The sequence below is a fragment of the Nomascus leucogenys genome, chromosome 12, assembly GCF_006542625.1.
Source record: "Nomascus leucogenys isolate Asia chromosome 12, Asia_NLE_v1, whole genome shotgun sequence".
In the NCBI taxonomy this organism is placed as follows: domain Eukaryota; kingdom Metazoa; phylum Chordata; class Mammalia; order Primates; family Hylobatidae; genus Nomascus; species Nomascus leucogenys.
In genome coordinates this window covers 45,510,892-45,524,457 of record NC_044392.1, presented here as the reverse complement: position 1 = coordinate 45,524,457, position 13,566 = coordinate 45,510,892, and the positions used below count along the sequence as shown (strand labels likewise).

Below are 13,566 nucleotides of genomic sequence, written 5' to 3'. Positions count from 1 at the left end.
AGTTTTCCATGTTGCAAATATCTTTTCCATTTGTGGCTTACCTTTTCACTTTTTTTTTTTTTTTTTTAACAGTGCAAGGATGATGCTGAAAGGAATAACAAGGCTTATCTCTAGGATCCATAAGGTGAGTCCTGACTGACCTGAACACTGTGCATACTGCCTTTAGCTTCCCGGGTTCTTGTTTTTAGATGGATTCATTGTATCTAGAGTGAAATGCTCTGGAAAACTTCATATTTAACAGGTTTCAATAGAATAATTGTGCTTGAGAATTTAATGTGGGATAGGAGAATTAATGTTTTTCTAGAAAACATAAGTAAGTTTGACTGTAATTATCTTTATTAACTTTATTTCTCTAGCCAAGTAGAGAATGGTTATCATCCCTTAATGAAGTATTTAAAAGAAAAACAAGTTTCCAATTTACAGCTTTAGCATCTAAAATAGAATAAAAAATAAAATTGTACATGAAAAAGACCATTCTGCTGGTTTACTTCATTTTTTCACTTATTTACCAAATAGTTTTTCAGTACTTTCTTTTTTTTTTTTTTTTTGAGACGGAGTCTCTCTCTGTTGCCCAGGCTGGAGTGTGCAGTGGCGCAATCTCAGCTCACTGCAACCTCCACCTCCTGGGTTCAAGCTATTCTTCTGCCTCAGCCTCCCGAGTAGCTGGGACTACAGGTGCTTGCCACCATGCCCGACTAATTTTTGTATTTTTAGTAGAAACGGTGTTTCATCATATTAGCCAGGTTGGTCTTGAACTCCTGACTTTGTGATCAGCCCACCTAGGCCTCCCAAAGTGCTGGGATTACAGGCGTGAGCCACTGTGCCTGGCCTTCGGTACCTTCTATATGGCAGGTATTCAGAATTCTAAGATGCCTCATTTCACTAATAATAGTTATTATTTGTTGGGTATTATTATGTGCCAGGTACTACACTAAGTGCTTTGTTTTTTTAATCCTCATGATCAACCCATGAACGAGATAATATCCTTGTTTCACAGATGGAGAAACTAAAGATGAGATTGGCTAGGTAACTTACCTGAGGAAATAGCCTGTGAGGTTGCAAAGCCCACATGAGATGCCAGGTCTGTCTGACTTCAAAGCCTGTGGCCTAACCACTGTGCTCTATTGCATTTTATGGTCCATGTTCTCCAGAACTTACAGTCCAGTAGAATCATGAAAAATGACTATTTCAGTATGATGCTCTTACAGCACCAAAGAGGAGCACCTGAGCTGGATTAGTCGAGTCAGTAGGAGATCCTGAAAGGCTCAGAACTGAGCCAGAAAGACTTGGTCATTTTCAGCTGATTTAATTACAGATTAGATTTCCTAGAAAAGGAGCCCTTCCTCCTGTATGGCTCTCCCTGCATGTGCCCCCTTCCCTCAGGCCTATATATTAATACATAAAATAACCCATTATTATAAAATGAAATGAAAGCAAGGATCAGCAGAGGGATGGATTCTGGACTCAACTGATCATATTACAAGGCTAAAATAAATTTCCTCTCTTGGTCGGGCGCGGTGGCTCATGCCTGTAATCCTAGCACTTTGGGAGGCCGAGGCGGGAAGATCACCTGAGGTCGGGAGTTTGAGACCAGCCTGGCCAACATAGTGAAACCCTGTCTCTACTAAAAATACAAAAATTAGCTGGCGTGTGGTGGCACACACCTGTAATCCCAGCTACTCGGGAGGCTGAGGTAAGAGAATCGCTTGAACCCAAGAGGTGGAGGTTGCAGTGAGCCAAGATCACACCACTGCACTCTAGCCTGGGCAACAGAGGAAGACTCCATCTCAAAAGAAAAAAAAAAATTTCCTCTTTCTTAATAACAGACGAGAAAGACCTGAGGCTAGACTGTAGAGCGCTGTCGGTGAGGGAAAGTTTTGGTGTTGTTTTTTTTTTTGTTTTTTGTTTTTTGTTTTTTTTAGTTTGGTTCAGGGTGACTGTATTAGTCAGGGTTCTCTACAGGGACAGCACTAATAGGATAGAAGTGTATATGAAGAAGTTTGTTAAGGAGTATTGAGTCACACCATCTGGCGAAGTCCCACAGTAGGCCGTGAGCAAGCTGAGGAGCAAGGAAGCCAGTCCAAGTCCCAAAACTTCAAAAGTAGGGAAGCTGACAGTGCAGCCTTCAGTCTGTGGCTAAAGGCCTGAGAGCCCCTGGCAAATCACTGTTGTAAGTCCAAGAGTCCAAAAGCTGAAGAACTTGGAATCCAGTGTTCGAGGGCGGGAAGCATCTAGCTCAGGAGAAAGATGAAGGCTGGAAGACTCAGCAAGTCGGCTCATCCCACCTTCTTCTGCCTGCTTTATTCTAGCTGCCCTGGCAGGTGATTAGATGGTGTCCACCCACACTGAGGGTGGGTCTGCCTCTCCCAGTCCACTGACTCAAATGTTAATCTCCTTTGGCAACACCCTCACAGACACACCCAGGAACAATACTTTACAGCCTTTAATCCAATCAAGTTGATGCTTAATATTAACCATCACAGTGATCTTCTAGATTGGCCCACAAATGCTCTTTCAGAAACTGCAGGATGTTCATTCTGGAACTGTACAGAGGCAATTGTACAGATGGTTGTTTTCTCTGGAAACAGCAGTCTACTTGAGTGATATCATATATAAAACTTTAAGAACTAAAGATTCCATTTTGCTGTAGGCCAGGCGTGGTGGCTCACACCTGTAATCCCAGCACTTTGGAAGGCCGAGGCAGGCGATCACCTGAGGTCGGGAGTTCGAGACCAGCCTGACCAACATGGAGAAACCCCGTCACTACTAAAAATACAAAATTAGCCAGGTGCAGTGGTGCATGCCTGTAATCCCAGCTACTCGGGAGGCTGAGGCAGGAGAATTGCTTGAACCCGGGAGGCAGAGGTTGCAGTGAGCCAAGATCACACCATTGCACACTCTAGCCTGGGCAACAAGAGTGAAACTCTGTCTCAAAAAAAAAAAAAAAAAAAAAAAGATTCCATTTTGCTAGCTTTTAATTTGCTTCAAAAAGTACCTGTAGTTTCAGCTACTTGGGTGGCTGAGGCAGGAGGATCATGTGGGCCCAGGAATTTGAGACTGTCCAGGGCAATATAGCAAGACCCCACCCTATGTCAAAAAAAAAGTATAACAAAAATGTCATCACATTACTGTAGAAATAGCACCACCTTGTGGCCCTTGAATAGTTTGTTTTCCACTCTGCTTTGTAAAGAGGCATGGTGCTTTCTCTCTGGTAGATAAAATTGAGTAGCGTTTAAGTAGTACTAGGGTGTATTATTCAGATTGCTATGCTGAAGTAACAAGGCTTGTATTCTCAGTGGCCTAACACAAAAGATATTGTTTGTGTTGTGTGCATGTGTTTTGCTTTGTTTTTGCTGTTCCTATCTTTCAAAAAGGCTTTGCAAGCAAGATTGAAGTCTGGATGGAGGGACAAAAGTTTACCTTCTTGGGGATACATCACAACATATAGCTTTTAAGGCGGGGAGGGAGAGATAATTTATACCTCACACTTAATTGGCTCTGACTAGAATGGACACAATGACACAAGTTATTTCCATTCATAGGTCTTTAGCCAAAGGAATCACATGACCCCTCCCGTTTCTGCAAGGGAGGCTGAGAAGTGTAGAGAACGATTTGGATATTTGGATATTTCCCAAGCATTGCTGCTTCTGCTGTAATTTAAATACATTCTCAGACAAAGCTGGAGCAACTCTAGTACTTGACAGTTACTTTATATTAAAATCCACAAGCAATGGTTCAGAAGTTTCTGTGTATACTTCATTAAGTTTCATATAGAGCATTTACTTTCCTTCGTGGATGCTTTACGTACTATTTCATTGCATGTTTTCAGTTTCAGATTCTTTATTCCAGGGCAAACTAAGTACTGGTAGTGTGTTAAGTATTCAGAGAGGGAGATACAAAAATGAATAAAATCTGACCCCTTCTCTTCCAAGCGTGTAGCCTAGGAGACAAGCACGTATAAGATAACATGATACTTTTTTTTTTTAAACAGAAACAAACTTCGATGTCAATTCCAGTTCACCACCTAAAACTCTGTGACCTTAATCAAAATTACTCAGCTTCCCTGAACCATGTCTTCCCCATCATAACACAGGGTTGATAATATTCTGCCTATCTTCTAGGATTTCTAGGTTTAAAACTAGTACATGTACAATACTGTATTGCCTAACATCTAACAGATACTCAGTTAACAGTAGGCATGAGTACAACTCAAGGCAGTGTAATAAAATTGCTGTGCTATTGCACAAAGAGTGCTATTAGCAGAAAGGAAAGAGAATTACTTTTGACTGGAGGTGTCTGGCAAATTTTCACTGAGGATGTGACATTCGAGTTGAGGCTTGATGAATGGGAAAGATTTAAATGGGGAGAGAGGGAAGTTGAAGTAGAATGAGCAGAAGTATAGAGGCATAAAAGTGACATGTTTTAGCATGGTCATGTGGTTATAAATGAAATTACAAAGGTGGGCTGAAGTCATCACAGTGGTCTAGATTGTTATGCTAAGGAATTTGAGACTTACTTTGACATCGTTCTGAAGCCTTCTAAGCTTTTTAAAATTTTTTTATTGTCAGGGTCTCACTGTGCTTCCCTGGCTGATGTGGAACTGCTGCCCTCAAGCAGTCCTTCCACTTTAGCTCCCAAGTAGCTGGGACTACAGGAGTGGACCACCACACCTGGCTCCATCCAAGCTTTTATTTTACTTATTTTTTTGTTTTGTTTTGTTTTGTTTTTTAGGCGGAGTCTTGCTCTGTCGCCCAGGCTGGAGTGCAATGGCGCTATCTCGGCTCACTGCAAGCTCCGCCTCCCAGGTTCACGCCATTCTCCTCCCTCAGCCTCCTGAGTAGCTGGGACTACAGGCACCCGCCACTGCGCCCGGCTAATTTTTTTTTGTATTTTTAGTAGAGACGGGGTTTCACCATGTTAGCCAGGATGGTCTCGATCTCCTGACCTCGTGATCTGCCCACCTCGGCCTTCCAAAGTGCTGGGATTACAGGCATGAGCCACCGCGCCCGGCCAAGCTTTTAGATTAGTCGAAGGTTAAGCCTATTTTCGGGAAGGTGAAGGACTATGAAAGATGAAAAAATCAAAGATTTAGAGATAAAGATACAAGTTAAAATGTTATGTGTTGGCCGGGCGTAGTAGCTCATGCCCGTAATCCCAGCACTTTGGGAGGCTAAGGCGGGCAGATAGCCTGAGGTCAGGAGTTCCAGACCAGCGTGACCAACATGGTGAAACCCAGTCTCCACTAAAAATACAAAAATTAGTCAGGCGTGGTGGCGGGCGCCTATAATCCCAGCTACTGAGGCAGGAGAACCACTTGAACCTGGGGGCAGAGGTTGTAGTGAGCTGAGATCATGCCATTGCACCCCAGCCTGGGCGACAAAAGTGAGACTCTGTCTCAAAAAAAAAAAAAAGTGATGGGTACGATAGTCTTTCTCAACCTGTGTAGTGGGAATGTTAGACACATAATTTATATATGGAGTTTAGGATCATGTCATAAAATGGGTGTAAGTGTGAGGAGGGATGGTACAGAGATAACATATATTTTCTGCACTCAAAAAGCTGCTTGGTAGGCTGGGCACGGTGGCTCACGCCTGTAATCCCAGCACTTTTGGGAGCCTGCGGTGGGAGGATCACCTCAGGTCAGGAGTTTGAGACCAGCCTGGCCAACATGGCAAAATCCTGTCTCTACTAAAAACAGAAAAATTAGCTGGGTGTGGTGGCACACTCCTATAATCCCAGCTGCTCAGGAGGCTGTGGCAGGAGAATCACTTGAACGCAGGAGGCAGAGGTTGCAGAGAGCCAAGATTGTGCCACTGCACCCCAGCCTGGGCAACAGAGCAAGACTCCATCTCAAAAAAAAGAAAAAAAAACCCACAAAAAGCTGCTTGGTGAGCCAGGTGCAGTGGCTCACACCTATCATCCCAGCACTTTGGAAGGCCAAGGCAGGAGGATCACTTGAGCACAGGAGTTGGAGAGCAGCCTGGGCAACATAGCAAGACCCTGTCTACAAAAAATAAAAAAAATTAGCTGGGCGTAGTGGCATGCACCTGTAGTCCCAGCTACTTGGGAGCCTGAGATGGGAGCATGGCTTGGGCCTGGGAGTTTTGAGACTACAGTATGCTGTGATCGTGCCACTGCACTCCAGTGTGGGTGACAGAGCAAGACCCTGTCTTAAAAAAAAGAGAGAGAGTGAGAAGCTGCTTGGTGAGACTATAAAATACTGGTAGCTTTCATATGATAATCTATTTATTAAGCAACTCCCTTATTACACTATCCATTATATTTCTGTTCTCTCGCTTCTCCTGGCTGCATTCCCTAATCTTTTCCTCATAACACATCTTTTCACTTTCTACATAAGACTTGTTATCCTTAAGCTCAGTTTTGGGGTTTTTCACTTACCATTTTGTTAGATTTGTCTACTGAAATCCCTCCCTTCCCCTCCCTGTTGGTTCAGAGGTTTCAGTGTACAGTTCACTGAGTTACCTATAGAGCAGTTTGCTTTCGCTTAGCTATGTATTTGACATACTCCCTTATTACATGTCTCTAATGAAAGATCCTTTATTCCAGGGCACAATTAGCAAGAAAATTGTTACAGGGCATGTAATTATAGCTGCCACATAGTGAGGAGCATTGCACTGATCCCCTGATAACTGAGGTGACTGACAGAGAATGAGAATTACACAGTTTTGACAACCATTCATCGCTGTGCAAGCGCATTAAAAGAGCTTTCCTGCTGCAAGTTTGCTAATGGCTACGCTGTGCATGCTCCTGAATAATCTCTGACAGAATTGTTTGTTTCCATATAGGACAGACCCCTGATAAGGCAATACACAGACTGGAACAGATATAGAATATGAATAATGTCATTGGACTTAGTGAATTTCAAATAATAACAGGGATCCTTTTTACATAGAAGAAAAATGTATGTTAGTGACATCCCTGTTGCAGACATGGCTCACCTTCTCAGTGTTTTGGCAAGCATAAAAAGTTTGATTGGCCAGGTGTGGTGGCTCAAGCCTGTAATCCCAGCATTTTGGGAGGCAGAGGCAGGCGGATCACCTGAGTTCAGGAGTTCGAGACCAGCCTGGCCAACATGGTGAAATCTCGTTTCTACTAAAAATATAAAAAATTAGCCGGGTGTGGTGGCACGTGCCTGTAATCCCAGTTACTCAGGAGGCTGAGGCAGGAGAATCACTTGAACCCGGGAGGTGGAGGTTGTAGTGAGCCGAGATCACGCCATTGCACTCCAGCGTGGGCAACAAGAGTGAAACTCCGTCTCAAAAAAAAAAAAGTTTGATAACCCCATAACACTGAAATGGTTTCTCTTGTAGTTGGACCCTGGGCGTTTTTTACACATGGGGACCCAGGCTCGCCAAAGCATTGCTGCTCACCTAGATAACCAGGTTCCAGTTGAGAGTCCAAGAGCCATTTCCCGCACCAATGAGAATGACCCGGTGAGTTACTAATGTGTATATGGGGTTTCTCAGGGCTTATGATTTGTGTTCCTATCCTCATTTTGCATAGGAAAACTGAAACTGAAAGAAGCTTAGTAGATTTGCATTTACTCAGATAGTGCACCTGAGATAGCACTCTGGAACCCAGTTTCTCCCTGTCCCTGTCTGACACTGTGGTAACATACACTGGCCAGCTCCGTCCATACCTGCTCCCATGTAATCCTGACTAGTGAATTCACCTAGTTCCACGGATTTTGCTGAGCATAGAGTTGTTGAATACTCAATACTTACTAAGTTTAATTTCTTACAGGGTTAAGTTTACCAATTATTATTGCTTATATTATGTGTTGGGTGACAGACTTTTTCTTAAAGGACCATGTAGTGAATTTTTCAGGCCGATGGACTGGGATGATCTGTCACAAGTACTCAACTCTGCCATAAACAAATGGGTGTGAACATGTTCCAGTAAAACTCTATTTACAAAACAGGCGCCCAGCCATAACTTAACAACCTCTGGTATGGAGAGTACTAAAGAAATTAAACTACTTGCCCACAATTTTCTACCAGATCAGGTTCAGAACCCAATTTTTCTAATAACCAATCTGGTGCTATTTTGCAGTTTTGTAAGTGGATTTCCTAGGGTCTGGAGAGGGAACTAACTTGATTTGTTATGAGAAGAGCAGCATTTAAAGTGAATTTTGTCTGCAGAAGCCAGGATTCCAGCAGTATCTAGTGTTGCTTTTTTTTTTTTGAGATGGAGTCTCGCTCTGTCACCCAGGCAGGAGTGCAGTGGCGCAATCTCGGCTCACTGCAAGCTCCGCCTCCCGGGTTCACGCCATTCTCCTGCCTCAGCCTCTCCGAGTAGCTGGGACTACAGGCGCCCGCCACCACGCCCGGCTAATTTTTTGTATTTTTAGTAGAGACGGGGTTTCACCATGTTAGCCAGGACGGTCTCGATCTCCTGACCTTGTGATCCACCCGCCTCGGCCTCCCAAAGTGCTGGGATTACAAGCGTGAGCCACCGCACCCAGCCTAGTGTTGCATTTTCTAGTCCAGTTCCCCATTAGACTGGATATTGATTTCTTTTTGTTGCTGCCTCTCATAAATGAAGTTCATTTGTGGTGTGTGCTGTAATGTGAGGAACCCAATACCTTTCTTTCCCTGCCCCTACCCTCTGAGTCTTCCCATCTTAATACAGTCTGCGTGGAAAGAAAAAGTAATCACCCATTACCCAAAACATGATCTCAGCAGGGTGTGTTTTAATATATCTCTAGCCTTTGGCCATGCGGGGTGGCTCACGACTGTCATCCTAGCACTTTGGGAGGCCGAGGCAGGAGGATCACTTGAGGTCAGGAGTTCTAGACCAGCCTAGCCAACATGGCGAAAGCTTGTCTCTACTAAAAATACTAAAATTAGCTGAGTGTGGTGGCGGGCACCTGTAATCCCAGCTACTCAGGAGGCTGAGGCAGGGGAATTGCTTGAACCTAGGAGGCAGAAGTTGCAGTGAGCCAAGATCACGCCACTGCACTTCAGCCTGAGCAAGAGAGCAAGACTCTGTCTTAAAAAGTATATATATATGGCTGGGCGAGGTGGCTCATGCCTGTAATCCCAGCATTTTGGGAGGCCAAGGCAGGCAGATCACGAGGTCAGGAGACTGAGACCATCCTGGCTAACACAGTGAAACCCCATCTCTACTAAAAATACAAAAAAAAAAATTAGTTGAGCATGGTGGCGGGCGCCTGTAGTCCCAGCTACTCGGGAGGCTGAGGCAAGAGAATGGTATGAACCTGGGAGGTGGAGCTTGCAGTGAGCTGAGATCGTGCCACTGCACTCCAGCCTGGGCGACAGTGCGAGACTCCGTCTCAAAAAAAAAAAAAAAAAGATATATATAGATAGATAGATAGATAGATAGATAGATAGCAACAGTGCGAGACTCTGTCTCAAAAAAAAAAAGATATATATAGATTGATAGATAGATAGATAGATATAGATACAGATATATATATACCATTCACCTATTTTCACAAACACAAAATGAAGTAGAATAAATGAATCAAGCCACTGAAGTGTCTTTCAGCTTTCTCTGCAGTCCTTTTATCTGCCAATTCCTCTGGGGTTTCTATGGGAAACAGCAGCATGCAGATGATCTTGTCACATGTCTGGAGCATCTCTATACACAGCACACAAGTATCCAGATGGCAAGAATTGTCTTTGCTACCCCTACATCTACGGTTTACTTTGATGAGCAATTGGCTTCGTTATTTGGGCCACCACTTTTATATACATACTGGGTTTGGGGACAGCAACCAGCATTCTTCGCTAAGATAAATGAGGCTGGGCACAGTAGCTTATGCCTGTAATCCCAGCACTTTGGGAGGCCTAGGTGGGAGGATCACTTTAGGAGTTCTAGACTAGCCTAGGCAACATAGCAAGACCTTAACTCTAAAACAATTTTTTTTTTTTTTTTTTTGAGACAGAGTTTCACTCTTCTTGCACAGGCTGGAGTGCAATGGCGCAGTCTCGTCTCACTGCAACCTCCACCTCCTGGGTTTAAGTGATTTTCCTGTCTCAGCCTCCCAAGTAGCTGTGATTACAGGCATCCACCACCATGCCTGGCTAAGTTTTGTAATTTTAGTACAGATGGGGTTTTACCATGTTGGCCAGGCTGGTCTTAAATTCCTGACCTCAGGCAATCCGCTCACCTTGGCCTCCTAAAGTGCTGGGATTACAGGCATGAGCCACTGCGCCCAGCCAAAACAATTTTCTTTCTCTTTTTCTTTTTCTTTTTTTTAGACGGAGGCTTGCTGTGTCACCCAGGCTGGAGTGCAGTGGTGTGATCTTGGCTCACTGCATCCTCCGCCTCCCGGGTTCAGGCAGTTCTCTGCCTCAGCCTCCCGAATAGCTGGGATTACAGGTGCCTGCCACCGTGCCTGGCTAATTTTTTGTATTTTTTGTACAGATGGGCTTTCACCCTCTTGGCCAGGCTGGTCTTGAACTCCTGACCTCATGATCCACCCGCCTTGGCCTCCCATAGTGCTGGGATGACAGGCATGAGCCACTGCACTCGGCCAAAAGTTTTTCAATTAGCAGTACATAGTGGCATGCACCTGTAGTCCCAGCTACTGGAGAGGTTTAGGTACAAGGATCACTTGAGCCCAGGAGGTCAAGGCTATAGTCAGCTGAGATCAGGCCACTGCACTCCAGTCTGGGCAACAGGCTTTCTCAAAACAATGGGAGATATCTTTTCCAGCTTTAAGAGATGAGTGGTCCAGGCGCAGTGGCTCACGCCTGTAATCCCAACACTGAGAGGCCAAAGTGGGAGGATCACTTGAGCTCAGGAGTTCAAGACCAACCTGGGCAACATAGCAAGACCTCATCTCTACCAAAAAGGTAAAAAAACTAGCCAGGTGTAGTGGTGCACACCTGTGGTCCCAGCTACTCATGAGGCTGAGGCGGGAGGATCTCCTGAGCCTGGGAATTGGAGGCCTCAGTGAGCCGTGATTGCACCACCGCATTCCAGCCTGGTAAACCGAGCAAGACCTTGTCTCAAAAAAAAAAAAAAAAAAGACATAAAGGCCGGGTGCGGTGGCTCAGGCCTGTAACCCCAGCACTTTGGGAAGCTGAGGCAGGCGGCTCACTTGAGGTCGGGAGTTCAAGACCAGCCTGTCTGACATAGAGAAACCCTGTCTCTACTAAAAATACAAAATTAGCCAGGCGTGGTGGCACATGCTTGTGATCTAGCTACTTGGGAGTCCGAGGCAGGAGAATTGGTTGAACCCGGTGGTGGAGGTTGTGGTGAGCCAAGATCACGCCATTGCACTTCGGCCTGGGCAACAAGAGTGAAACTCCATCTCAAAAAAAAAAAAAAACACATAAAGACATGAGTGAATAGCAGGCCCTACCAATTTTCAAAGTCTTGGTCACAGATAAGAAGACAAGGCTGGGCTAGGCGCTATGGCTCACACCTGTAATCCCAACACTTTGGGAGGTCGAGGTGAGCGGATCACGAGGTCAAGGGATCAAGACCATCCTGGTCAACATGGTGAAATCCCGTCTCTACTAAAAATACAAAAATTAGCTGGGCGTGGTGGCGCGTGCCTGTAGTCCCAGATGCTCGGGAGGCTGAGGCAGGAGAATCGCTTGAACCTGGGAGGCAGGGGTTGCAGTCAGCCGAGATTACACCACTGCACTCCAGCCTGGGTGACAGAGTGAGACTCCGTCTCAAAAAAAAAAGAAGACGACAAGGCTGGGCAAGATGGCTCACCCTGTAATCACAGCATTTTGGGAGGCTGAGGCAGGCAGATCACCTGAGGTCAGGAGTTTAAGACCAGCCTGGCCAACATGGTGAAACCCCGTCTCTACTAAAAATACAAAAATTAGCCGGGTGTGGTGGCACATTGTAATGCCAGCTACTGGGAGGCTGAGGCAGGAGAATTGCTTGTACCCGGGAGGCGGAGGTTGCAGTGAGCTAAGATCGCGCCATTGCACTCCTGCCTGGGTGACAAAAGTAAAACTCCATCTTAAAAAAAAAAAAAAAATATATATATATATATATATATATACACACACATACATATATACACACACATAGATAAGACAAAAAAGAAAGTCTTGGTCACTTTGTCACCATTATACCTGTTTGCACTCTTATTTCCTAGGCCAAGCATGGGGATCAGCATGAAGGTCAGCACTACAACATCTCCCCCCAGGATTTGAAGACTTTATTTCCCCATGGCCTTCCTCCTCGCTTTGTGATGCAGGTGCTCAAGACAGGGAATGGAACTGGAGGGAGCCCAGAATACAAGCTGCTGCTAGCAAAGGGGTGGGGCTAAATGAGAAGAAAATTTAAAAAGATGAAATTTAATCTGAAAATCAGAAATTCATCTGTTGATTACCTTTTGTGACTAGTACAATTACTTTAGGCTCATGTTTAAACAATATTGATGTTTTCCTCCTTGTATAGCCTAAGAAGATTCCAGTAATTTCAGCATCAAATAATTGTTTTAAATGAACTTAAAATTTGCCTTGGCAAAATATCATGAAAATAGTTAATATGCTGCACAAAAGCAAAATCATAATACACTCCTGGGCTAAATAGAAGCGATATTTTGATTAGATGCATTGGTTTTTATTCTCTTGTGGATTTTGTGAAAATGTTATCAAACTTGCCTGTGCAGGTGAGTTTTAGCATGCGAGCCAGAGGATCTCATTTCTTTAGTGTGATTTATTTCGGGAAATTAGATGAATAATAAGGGCATAACAGGCCGGGCGCTATGGCTCACGCCTGTAATCCCAGCTGCACTTTGGGAGGCCAAGGTGGAAGGATCACTTGGGCCCAAGAGTTTGAGACCAGTCTGGGCAACATAGAGAGACCTGTCTCTACAAAAATTAAAAATTAAAAATTAGCTGGGCACGATGCACACCTGTAGTCACAGCTACTCAGGTGGCTGAGGTTGGACGATCACTTAAGCTCAGGAGGTGAGGGCTTCAGTGAGCCGTGATTGCACCACTGTTCCCCAGCCTGGGCAACAGTGCAAGACCTTATCTCAAGCATAAAATAAAATAAGGTATAACAGGCCAGGCAAGGTAGTTTATGCCTGTAGTCTCAGCACTTTGGGAGGTGAAGGTGGGAGGATTGTTTGAGCGCAGGAGTTCAAGACCAGCTGGGCAATATAATGAGACTGTATCTTTATTTAGAAAAGAAAAACACGGGCAACCCGCTTGGGTCCCCTTCCATACTGTGGAAGCTTTGTTCTTTTGCTCTTCGCAATAAATCTTGCTGCTGCTCACTCAAAAAAAAAAAGAAAAACATTTAGTCCTGTGTGGTAGTTACTTAGGAGGCTGAGGCAGGAGGATGGCTTGAGCCCAGGAGTTCAGGCCGCAGTGAGCTATGATAGTGCCATGGCACTCCAACTCGGACAACAGAGTGAGACCCTGTCTCCAAAAAACAATTTTAATTAAAAAAAATTTTGTTGTTGTTAAGATTGGAAATGGGACACAACCAGAAGAAATCATCTGCAGTGGCACTTTAAACTGTTCCAAGACATTCACAGTACAATGTTTATTTAGCTTCAGGGTTGTGAGGTTCTATCTTTAACTAACTATTTGAAGT

General features: G+C 44.5%; 1 protein-coding gene across 7 annotated transcripts in view; it reads left to right on the top strand.

Moving 5' to 3' along the window:
* Nucleotides 1-13,566, top strand: part of DAP3 (death associated protein 3) — a 51,404-nt gene that overhangs the window by 21,195 nt on the left and 16,643 nt on the right. For 2 of the 7 annotated variants that reach the window (XM_030824292.1, XM_030824293.1), the window contains exons 2-4: nucleotides 73-124; nucleotides 7,332-7,454; nucleotides 12,113-12,214. In XM_030824292.1, the coding sequence (XP_030680152.1) occupies nucleotides 80-124; nucleotides 7,332-7,454; nucleotides 12,113-12,214 (270 nt within the window). In that variant the 5' untranslated portion in view covers nucleotides 73-79. The remainder of the gene's footprint in view (nucleotides 1-72; nucleotides 125-7,331; nucleotides 7,455-12,112; nucleotides 12,215-13,566) is intronic. The other 5 variants (XM_030824297.1, XM_030824296.1, XM_030824294.1 and 2 more) reach the window with 3 other exon arrangements.